Below are 11287 nucleotides of genomic sequence, written 5' to 3'. Positions count from 1 at the left end.
AAATTGTGAAAGTCTGAGAGGGAAGGATAGAGAAAATAAAGAATTTTATTCAAATCAGCTTCTGTAGCCCCTGCCCAGTGCCCTGTTTTTGGTGGGGACTGTGAGACTGGAAAACTTCATATACATAGAAACACCTAGGTCATTTTTACATCTCCATGTGCAGTTTATATAAAGATTGTTGTGGTTTCTTTTTGTCTGTCAAGAGAGACACTCCTGCTTTTTGTAGAAGTCCATTGAAGACCTGTCCTTGCTATTTTCCATGGGCAGTGGGGAGAGACTTTGCAGCTGGAGGTGTCACATTTCTTATAAACTGCAAAAACAAGTGTCCTGACTATTCATAGCACAAACATGGAGAACTTTATAGAGTGCTTTTCACAAAATACAGATGCAGACTTTAATATCCCATGTTTGTTCTACTGAATTATTCCATTCTCCTTGCCTCCTGTTGTTTTGGTCATCTTACTCCCTATCCTGGTCATAATTCAGACTTGTAAGAATTTCCCTGTGTGGTTAAATACATTTTCTTAATCTTTGGCAACTTAATATTTTTTGATTTTTTTTTCCCCAAGGATTTTCATATATGTTTAGATATGTGTAGATAATCAAAGGAGGAAAAGGTCAAGATAACATACCACCAGAACTGCCAAACATGCTTCATTTGTTCTCCCTTTCTTTTTTTGTGTTTTCCCTGTAATTTTGGTATGCATGAGAAGATTGTCATATTAATTAAGACTCACTTTTAAGACATGTTTTTAGCATTGTTTTAATAAAACATGTTACAAAACTCAGAGGTACTTAATATTTGTACTGGAAAAATGCACAGAACCAGAGCCAAGGCCTTTCCTTAGTGTCCTGAGCTGTTTGTCGATGCCTCAGAAAATGAGAGCAGATTCTCTGCTTGTATGTTTTACAGCACAGTTGGATGTCATGGGGTAGTTAGGTTAGCTATGTGCTCTTGGATCTCTTGGCATGTTCAAAGTGCCTAGAAATTTGTGGTGGCTTAGTTCATGGCTGGTATCGTAGGGTCAGGTTACCTTGGGGTTCTCACGGGGCCTTGCTCACAGGCTCCATCCCAAAGTATCCTTTGTGTTGCTCTTAAACCAACCAGGTGTCTTCTTGTTCTTCCCAATGCTTTGTCTGACACTAAGATGTAACACTTGGAAGTAATGAGGAATTTGCCAATTTTGGTGGGATCATGTAGTTCAGGCAGTTGTATATTCATGGCCATGTCCAGCCAAAAGAAAGGCCAGACTTTTTATTCAGATAAATACATCTGTAAAAAACACAAAAATCCATTGGATTCAACTGTACAAGGCTTCTAACCAGTACTATGAAATCCAGGTTATTCCCTAACAACTACCATTTTGCTGAAAACATACTTGTTAGTGAACATTTGCTATAGCAATATTTGTCTTAACAATGTAAAGTTTCTACTTTTCAATAGCTGAGGTTTTTTTTCTTCTTTTGTTCTAGGTACTATGATTCTTCAGATTTAAGGAGCAGCACTTTCTCTAAATGGGATGACAATTCAGATTCTTTTTGGAAGAAAGAAAATAATAGTAGAGATATTGATATAATGTTAACTTCAAAAAGCACAGGATTTTCAGACAGGTATGCCAAGAGAATTTAACTGATTTTTGTACAGAAAGCTCAAGCTTGTTAATGTGATGTGAGTCCTGGCCATCATAGTTGGATTATTTTCAGTCTGTAGAAGGAGAACTTGGCCATAGCTTTCGGCAGCAATCAAGAGACCTCCTGGCTGAATTATTTTTGTAAACTGAATTGCTGTTTTACCTTTTAAGCAGTGTCTGTTTTGCTCAGTGCTGTACTGGAGGTAATTTCCAAAGCCTTTCAGCAAAAAGAGAAGTAGACAAAAGATGTGGAGAGAAACTCAAATATTTGCCCTGTTCTGAGCCAGTACTTCCTTTGTTTATTGTGAATAGACCAAAGAGAAGAGTTACCAAATGAATGAAACTGTAGGGTATTCAGCCCTGAGGCTAAAGGCAAAGGAGATACTTGGAAACAACAGGTCTGATTGTTGTGATAATAAAAGGTCTTTCGTTTTATTATCACAAGCATGTTCTGTTGTTTCCTAAAGAGTAGAACAGTGGTGCATATTGCACAAAATAGGTGTTCATGTCTGTAACACTATTACCTCCTTATCTGAGTACCTTTGCATTAAAACAACAACAAAAAAATGGGCAAATGTTGAACATGTGTTTGAGGTGGAAGGCAGTGACAGTTTGAACCTTCTTATGCTATTACATTTAAATCTGAATTTCACTGGCATGTTTTGGGTATTTTGAGGTTTTATAGAAATATTCTGTCCTTTGTCACAACTTAGCTTGCCTTTTAAGTGAACTCTGAAAATAAAGATACAAGATTAATGAATTCAAAAAACTGTAATTTCAGTGTGTTGTAAAACTGTCACTGAAATTCATTTGCTGCTGTATCAACTTAGTTATCTCAATTTCTTTATCCTGGGTTGATGCTGGTTTAATTTTTGTTTAAAAAAATCACGATTATAAGTAAAATCAGGCTTCTCAAAGCAAAGTTGATAGTGCTCCTTGTTTAATATATTGCATTCTGCCACAATGTCAATAAAATTACAGTCACTTAATGCAGTTTCTTTTTCTTCTAGGCCTGCATCTCATCGTAAGCCTGAGTATGAACCACCTTCAAACACAGATGAGGCCCAAAAAAAATTTGGCAATGTAAAAGCAATTTCTTCAGACATGTATTTTGGAAGGCAGGACCATGCTGATGTAAGTAGAAAGCAGTGATAAATATTTTTGAATGTTAAAATACATTCTTCAACTACAAACATGGTGTTCTTGTACAAAGGGAAGGCAATAAATAGCTAACATTGCTAGAATTAGGAAGCTTATACAATTATGTCCACTTGAATATTTCTTTGATAGAAATGTACATGTTTCTGATGGCTCTAATAGTTTAGTATTTCATTTTAAGGAGTTGCAGCTGCAGGTAGGACCTTACCTCCATCATTCTTCTACTCTGATAGAAGGAGTAGGCTATTCAGCAGTCCTTAATTTTGAAAGAATCAGCCTGATGCTGGGTGAAGGCTTAATTCACTTGGTCTAAATTCCTAAACTGGTGTCAACAAATCACTGCTAAAACATCTGCCCACTGTGTGTTTGTTACTGTTGTAAAGCTAACTGCATAAACAAATTGTTCAACAAACTGAATGTAGTTGAATCAGCCTAGAAATAAAAAACAGATTAATATTATGTTGCATTTTGGACATGAGGGATAGTTTTTTAATGAAAAATTAACAATGTAAAGAGTAGTGTAAAAAATAAAATTCCCATTCACAGGGAACTGGGGAAAAACTTAAGTAAAAGCATCATGTGATTAGAAGGGTCACCATGGTGTTAACTGCAGTTTTCTCTTTCTCCTACCCAACCACTCCATTTCACATGTTTTAGTTGTTGTTTTTAGTAGCTGCATAGTTCTTCAGCCGTTTTAGGGTGACTAACAAGTGAGTAGGCCTCTTGGTATTGCAGTGGTAAATGTCACTCTTGGATGACTCAGAAATGAGTTCATGACAAACTCCATATAAGTGATGTAAAAACTATGAAATGGGACCAGCTTTCAGCATGATCAACTTTAGCTGGATTTGTATGTTCTAAACCAGTCTGTAATCTCTTGAATTACCTGACATGACCACAAAAGATGAGAGCATACTGTTAAAATGCTTTTTATTCTCAATTCTTTTCAAGTATGAAGCAAGGGCTCGACTAGAAAGGCTTTCTGGAAGCACATCTATAAGTTCTGCTGACTTGTTTCAAGATCAGAAAAAACAACCATCAGGTACGTACTGAACAAAGAAAGAAGTTTTATCATGTGGGGAATGTGGTCTTGTACTCTGCTTCTAGTCACAGTATCAACTGTATCTGTATTCTGCAAGAATATTGCTAATAGGTCAAACAGGCATAGCAGGTGTAGTCATTTAAAAAATGAACCTCTTAAATTTCAACTTCTTTATTTTCAGTTCAGCAAGTTCAATATTTTATACTAGTTTTTTTAATGTGACTTGTTGCAAATAACAGACTATTTTGTAAATAAGTTTTATCAAAGGAAAACTGTAATATTGTGTTCTATAAAACAATAAGGCAACACGTAAATGGACTTTCAGGTAGTGCTTTGATGCGTTACCATCTGAAGGAGCCTAGAAGGAAGCTGAAGAGAGACTCTTGGTTAGGAACTGCAGTGGTAGGACAAGGAGTAATGAGTTTAAATTGAAAGAGGAAAATTTAGATTAGATATTAGGAATAAATTTTTCCCTGTGAGGGTGGTGAGACACTGGCACAGGTTGCCCAGGGAGGTTGTGGCTGCCCCAACCCTGGCAGTGTTCAAAGTCAGGTTGGATGAAGCCTTGAGCAACCTGTTCTGGTGGGAGGTGTCCCTGCCCAGGGCAGGGGGTTGAGGCTGGATGATCTCTAAGGTCCATTCCAATCCCTTGATATTCTATGAGTAATAACATATATTTATGTATCTGAAAATAGCTGTTGATCTAAGAAAAATCTTTAAAATGCTAGTGGCCTTGAAATTCCCATGTAATCTGTTGCATGGCATATCCATTCATCAGTATATTCGCTTCTAATACTGGGCTTGAAAAATTATTAAGGAAGTTTTTCAATTGAAGTATCTGTTTCAAAGATTTGTTGAACATGTCACACTGGAGAGCATAATTCATCAAATTAGAAAGGAAGTATTAGATCAGACTGACTGAAAAGTAGTCCCTTTGGCTATTGAAAATCTCTCACATTTTCTTTCCAACACTCTTTTTGGAGTGTGCAGTAATGTGTAATAGAAAAGGTAGGAAGTACTGGAACCTTTTATTAACTTGCTTGGTTAAGTTTCATTCCTTAACTTGTGAAGAAATGGGGGAAAAAAGAGTGACTGAAGCACTTGAAGTCTGCAAATAATTATTTTAATAGGCTGAAAAAGCAAAGCAAACTGTACACAGCATCTGATTTTACTTGGAAAAGTTGGAGGAAAAAAACACTTAAACTTGCCACTGTTCAGTTTTCATCCCCTGAAAGCAAGTTTTGAATAAACTAATAGAGCAGTAACTTCTGTTACCAGTTACCTAAGTAAAAATGGGGTTTAATAATTTGAAATTTTTAAAAAAGAAATCAGGAGGGAAGGAGACACAAAGTAGAAATCAAAGTAACTTACTTAGCTGCCTGAAACAGCATTTGCAGCATGCTGTCACACTGAAAAATGATGTAGAGGAAACGGTGTTTCAGAATTTCTAAACTGTATTTTCAATAATACATGAGATTATGATAACATTTTTGTAAACAGTAATGAATAAGAGAATTAACTAGAAAAATAAGTATAAGTTAACAGTGTGGCAAATCAATGTGATCTATATATGAGTATACCTTTTTATGTACACATACATATGTATGTGATAAAATACTCTGCTTACTGAGGATACTGACAGGCAATTATCATGTTTAATATGTGTAAATGAGTTGTGCACACATGATTGTTCAAGGCTCAGTATTCTTAAGGCTTGTGGGGGAATGCAGAGATTCCTAAAAATGAGGTGAAAAATCCTTGCCTGCCCCTGAATTTGGTCACTCTCTGTGACTGGCATGTAACCCAACAGTAAGTTCAAAGTTATATTATAAAGCCTAAACTTCTGCTAAATTTTGTGGGTTGTTAACTGCTCATAAGTAATAGCGAGGAAAAAATACACCAGGAATTATTAGTTTGTATATTAAATTCACACTGTATCAATGTGCAGAATATTCCTTTCCTGCATGTCTTTCTGTTGCACCCTCCATCTCAAAAACTGTCTGGTGACAGTGGCCCTTCTTGGAGAAATCTGACTGCACTGATAGCTTGTCTGGTGTTGAATTAATCATTAGTTCCATAAAATAAAGGTAATCAGGAGACTGGCAGCAGAAGTGCTGCTGTAATTCTGGGGCCCTCGCCAGAATAAAATGTCCTTTGAATATCAAGTTGTTTTTATGAGCACTGATGAGATTTTAGAGTAGAGCAGTTTGGGGCTGCTTGCTTTTGTACAGAATGCTGTAGAAGCTGTTTACCAAAAAGAGGGGGCTGCAAAAAAAGCTCTTTTTGCATTATTTCAAACCTGATGGTTGTGGAATGACATGTCAGGTGCTGATTATGAAGGAAATCATAAGAAAAGATACTGTTTTCCTGCCTCGTTTATGGGAACTTTCCCAGACACCCATACATAACCAGAAAACCATGAGAGAATTCATGTGGCTGAGAAGTGGTTAAAACTTCTCTGAGGTTATTTATATCTGCACATTTTATTTCCCTGACTAACTTTAATAAGAAAAACACTGAGGCATTTGATAAGTGGAACAGATCATAAGGAATTCAGAATTACAGTTCAAAAATAGGCCTGTCTCTGTGAATTTTTGAAAATAAGTTACAAAAAAAGAGTGCCCATGCATTTTACAAACTGCTACTAGCTGGATTTAGGGATTGGAATGGAAAGCTCTCTGGATGTGATTATTCATCTGCTGCTACGAACCAGCCACTTGGTTTAGGTATATCAAATTATCTATGGTACTGTCTTTCTCAGCCTGCTAATGAGGCAGGTGCCTTTAATTTCCCATGAAAGGAGGAGCTGCTGGTTCTCTCTCTTCTTCCTCTGTGCCTGTTCAAAAGACAAAACAGAAGAGAAAAAGTGTCCAGCATGTAGCCATGTCCTGTACAGAGCTGCTGGCGAAAGTTGTGAGGGTTGGATGAGCTTCTCTGAGGCTCAGCAACTGCTCACAAGTTACCAGTTGTGTGCTGACTGGTTGTGACTCTCAGTTGGCTGCCTGGCTAAATTAAGGATACAGTTTGCAGTTTCAAATTGTCTGTTTGGGGATGCTTCCTCTCAGGAGTTCCATTTATTCCCAGCATCTTCAGGGTGACCTAATCGTGGCCTTCCAATACCTGAACAGAGCCTAAAGGAAAGCTGAAAGGGTCTTTAGACAAGAGCCTGGAGTGACAGGACAAGAGGGAATGGCTTTATACTAACAGAGTGTAGGGTTAGGTTAGAGATTAGGAAGAAATTCTTCGTCATGAGGGTCGTGAGGCACTGGCACAGGTTGCCCAGAGAAGCTGTGGCTGCTCCATCGCTGGGAGTGTTCAAGGCCAGGCTGGATGGAGCTCTGAGCACTCTGGTGTAGTGGAAGGTGACCCTGCCTGTGGCAGGGAGGTTGGAATGAGATGGTCTTTAAGGTCTCTTCCAACCCAGACCATTCTATGATTCAGTGATCATAGTTCTGTGATGCTAGTTTACCACCATTTGTGCATTTTACAGTATCAAATATTTAATATTAAGTTGTGCCAGTAATTATTTTCACCAAGGAGTGAGTGATTGTAATTGTTAGCACATACCATGCAGGTAGTTTTGAAACATCTTCGATTTCTTTTCTGTTACCTTTAAGCCTGCACTTTTCATAATAGCAGCAGAGCTAACTCTGTCCAAAATACATTGACTTTTCTTAGAATTTTCCAAGTCTTAGAGGTAGTAATGCAAAACGTGTATGTACAGCATGCAAATCATCCCTTTGCATGCACACAAACAGGGTGCATCACTTCAGCCATCACTGAAGCACGTTCATCTCTAAGTTGCAAGGGAATAACAGCTGTTTAGGATACAAGACAACATTGTCACAGATTGGAAGTGCAGAATAAATCATCTATTATCCAAACTTTAATTACTCAGCTAGGAATACAAAGTGTAGAAAGAGAACACTTCGGGTGGAATTATGAAAAACTGAAAAAAATCAGAAGAAAGATGTTTTTAAGACACTTGGTGTCTCTTGTCTAGTGCTCTTAGTCATACATTACACTTCAGAGGTTGCTCTTAATATAAAATTCTGTTTTCTCCCTCTATGTGTGTGTGTTCTCCTTTTAGGAAGCTACAATATTACAAATGTCTTGCCTTCAGCTCCAGATATAGCTCAGTTTAAAGAAGGAGTGAAATCAGTGGCTGGAAAGCTTTCAGTACTTGCTAATGGAGTCATGACATCTATACAGGTTAGTAAAACTATTACAGTATATTAACCCTCAGTTAAAGTTATCTTGTAGGGATTTGGTATCATGAATCCTGCTGTCAGATCATCATCAGGGAGAAAAGAATGGGTTTGAGCTTTGTTAGACCTCTCATAGTAGACAGTAGATCTTTTCCTTTTTAGAAATAACTCTGTAGGTGAGAGCTCACCTTCCTTAGAATACCTTTTTTGCCTTTCTTTCAATTAAAACAAATATTCCATCATGACAGTTATTTGCTGTGACTTCATTTTTGAAGTAATAGTAGTTCCTGACTCAAATGGAATAGTTTAGTTGGAAGGGACCTACAGTGATCTTTTAGCCCAACTCTTGTATTGGCTCTTTGATTGACTTGACAATAACACCTTTGATCCTTGTTTGTGCACAAAATGGAGACATCCTAGCCTCAGTAGTGTGCGGCATGCTCCAGTCAGTTTGCATTCCCTTTATGAGCTCAGTGGGAGCTCTCAGGTGTTTGAGAATCAGTCTGGTTATCCCAGATCTGCTCAGCCTGGAGAAGAGACTGAGGGTGACCTCATCACTGTATACAACTTCCTCACAAGGGGAACTGAAGGGTCAGCACTGACTTCTTCTCTCTAGTGACCAGTGGGAGTGGCATGAGGGACCCGAGGGAACAGCATGAAGCTGTGTCAGGGGAGGTTCAGTTAGCTTAGATATTAGGGAAAGGCTCTTCCCCTAGAGGGTGTTTGGGCACTGGAACAGCTGCCCAGGGCAGTGCCAAGCCTGACACAGCTCAAGGAGTGTTTGGACAGTGCTGTCCTGTGCAGGGACAAGAGTTGGACTCAGTGATGCTTGTGAGTCCCTTCCAGCTCTGAATATTCTGTGGTCAGATAGTTTAACCCTAAACTCCAGTTCTTGGAAGTGCTGGTCAATTTTCTGTATGTCTTTAAGAATTTAGCTGCTATTTTTTGTACAAGTGGAAGTAAAGCTGATTTCTTTCAATGGAAAACATACTCATGTCTGGTTATCTTTATTTTTCCAGGATCGATACGGTTCATAACATCGTTTGTATCACCATAATTAAGTGCTAAAGAAGGATTTCTCTTCAGACACACAAGTAATCACACTGCGGACTCAAATGAAGGTTGCCTTAAGACTGATGATGTTTTTACTTGTTTCATTGTGCAGCTTTCTGGCTCAGCCTCCCCTTACTGCTCTTTCATCTTTACAGAGCAGAAATTTTGCAGCAACTTGTTACATTGCATATGCCTTTCTTTTCCCTTCCTTTACAGGCTTTATTTCTTAACAACCTTAATGTTAGATGTTGGAAGCTTTATTTTATTATTGATCTTGTCTGTGAGGCAGGAAAGAAAAAGGAGGACGAACATATATGCTGAGGTGGTATTTAGTAGACTGTAGCAAATTATCTAATTAAGTTAAACCTGTGCTTAGCAGGAAGTAGAAGCTCTTGAAGTCATAAATTGATGTGCATTAAAACAGTGGGGAATTAGTGTTCTAAAACAATATTCCAGCTAGAAAATTCTATGTTTATATGTGAAGTATGGAGAAGTCAAGACATGTGGTATACTGAATAGTGGATTTCATCTTCTCATGGGAACAATCTATTTATTGCTAGTTTTGAAAGTTAAAAAAATTTGCAATATAGGATCCTTAAGTGCTTTTTAAAAATCTGTATTGTGTAAAAAATTGGAAAAAAACACCTTAAAATATATAAAGAGGCTAATAAAATTGTTAATTAAATACTTGTTAAAAATGTTTAGAACAATCTTGGATTTTTGATAAATTATCAGTTACTGAATGAAGAAATAGTGGGGCTGTGTTTTAGACAGTCTGGAATTCATTGCTGATGACATCCTTTATAAAAATGATTATAACCTTAAAGGAAAAAACCTCACAACCATGAATTAACTCAAGCTAATTCTCTTCTGTAATTTTATTTCTTGATTCAAATTTGTATACTGCTGATAGCTAATAAAACCAATTGAAATAAACTCATTTTAAATTACATTTCTCCATGTGGACACCAGTCTCCAGCTTTGTAATACTGTCATCTGTGTTTTATCTATGCAGTGCTCTGGTACAATTAGCCCTTAATTTCAGTTAGTGAAACTAGCTTTCTTACTGAATTGCTGTAGTGATTTAGAAAACAAAACATGAAGGCTGCAGTAGAAAATAAAGTACTGAACTGAAATACTGTGACAAAACACAGTTAATGGCCATATTTGGTTTTAATTTCTGTCTGCCTCATATCTGACTCTCAGTTCTGGTAACTTCCTCCTGTGGCTGTTGTGTTTAGATTTATTAATTAAGTTCATTACTCCAAAAATTGTATTTCTTTTTTAAGATGAGCATAATTAGATTTATTAATTAAGTTCATTACTCTAAAAATTGTATTTCTTTTTTAAGAGTAGCATACGATGAGCATTTTTTTCTGCTTACAGTGAAGGACCTGCTTCCTTTCCCACCTTAGAAGTCTTTGCTAATCTAACAGGAAAACCTACTGATCAGGGCATGCTTTGGTGTTTTCTGGTTACAGGTAATGGTTTTTGGTTTTCAAAGTACTCTTCATTGAAGTGTACACACAGTAGCAAATTTATTACAAGTAATAAGTGGCCTGGTTTTTGGGCTTGTGATATGCCAACTGCATCCAGTGGCTTGCAGAAATGCTGCTCTTCCTGTGACTATACTCTGTATTAAGACAGTTGTGTATGGGTGCAGGTGCTTCAGGCAGTAAAGTATGACAGTGTAGTCCTGTTCTCTCCTGGTTTCTTGTATGTAGCATCACCTACACGGAAATACTGTGTTTGTGTGTGGTATGCATTGTTGCAATACAGTAAAATACAGATGGAAAAATACTAAAATTTTCTATTTACAATACCGAATAAGAAGAAATTCTAGGAGTAAATGACTGTGGAGTTATCTTAAATGCCAAAAAGCTTGTGCAACTTTTGAGCTTATTCCTCTTTGCTGCAACCTGAAGATTATGCCACAGAGTTCTTTTGGGTGAACAGCAATTCAGTGTTTTCAGGACTATCCTGCAGTTTAACATAAGCTGGAGTTGTTGTTGCAGACTCTCTGTGGCAGCCTGTGTGTTTACTAAACCCATGAGGTGTCACTGCATTTCATGCAATACAGGTAGGGAGTACACTCAAAAATCCAGTTTGACTCCTCTAGTCTCCTGGGAATTCAGGATGCCATGGCACCTCTGATGCTGCAGGATTTGATTGGAGTGGGTCAAAGGGAAAAACAC

The 11287-nt window shown here is 37.5% G+C and overlaps 1 protein-coding gene across 1 annotated transcript in view; it reads left to right on the top strand.

Moving 5' to 3' along the window:
• The window catches only part of ARFGAP3 (ADP-ribosylation factor GTPase activating protein 3), a 24269-nt gene extending 15193 nt beyond the window's left edge, over positions 1-9076 (top strand). Inside the window, exons 11-15 of the mRNA XM_009077538.1 lie at positions 1474-1611; positions 2642-2765; positions 3741-3831; positions 7922-8043; positions 9059-9076. Coding sequence (XP_009075786.1) covers positions 1474-1611; positions 2642-2765; positions 3741-3831; positions 7922-8043; positions 9059-9076 — 493 coding nt within the window. The remainder of the gene's footprint in view (positions 1-1473; positions 1612-2641; positions 2766-3740; positions 3832-7921; positions 8044-9058) is intronic.
• Positions 9077-11287: the final 2211 nt, after the last annotated feature.

Source organism: Acanthisitta chloris, unplaced genomic scaffold (assembly GCF_000695815.1).
Source record: "Acanthisitta chloris isolate BGI_N310 unplaced genomic scaffold, ASM69581v1 scaffold17286, whole genome shotgun sequence".
NCBI classification, from domain to species: Eukaryota; Metazoa; Chordata; class Aves; order Passeriformes; family Acanthisittidae; genus Acanthisitta; species Acanthisitta chloris.
This window is presented reverse-complemented; position numbering and strand designations above follow the sequence as displayed.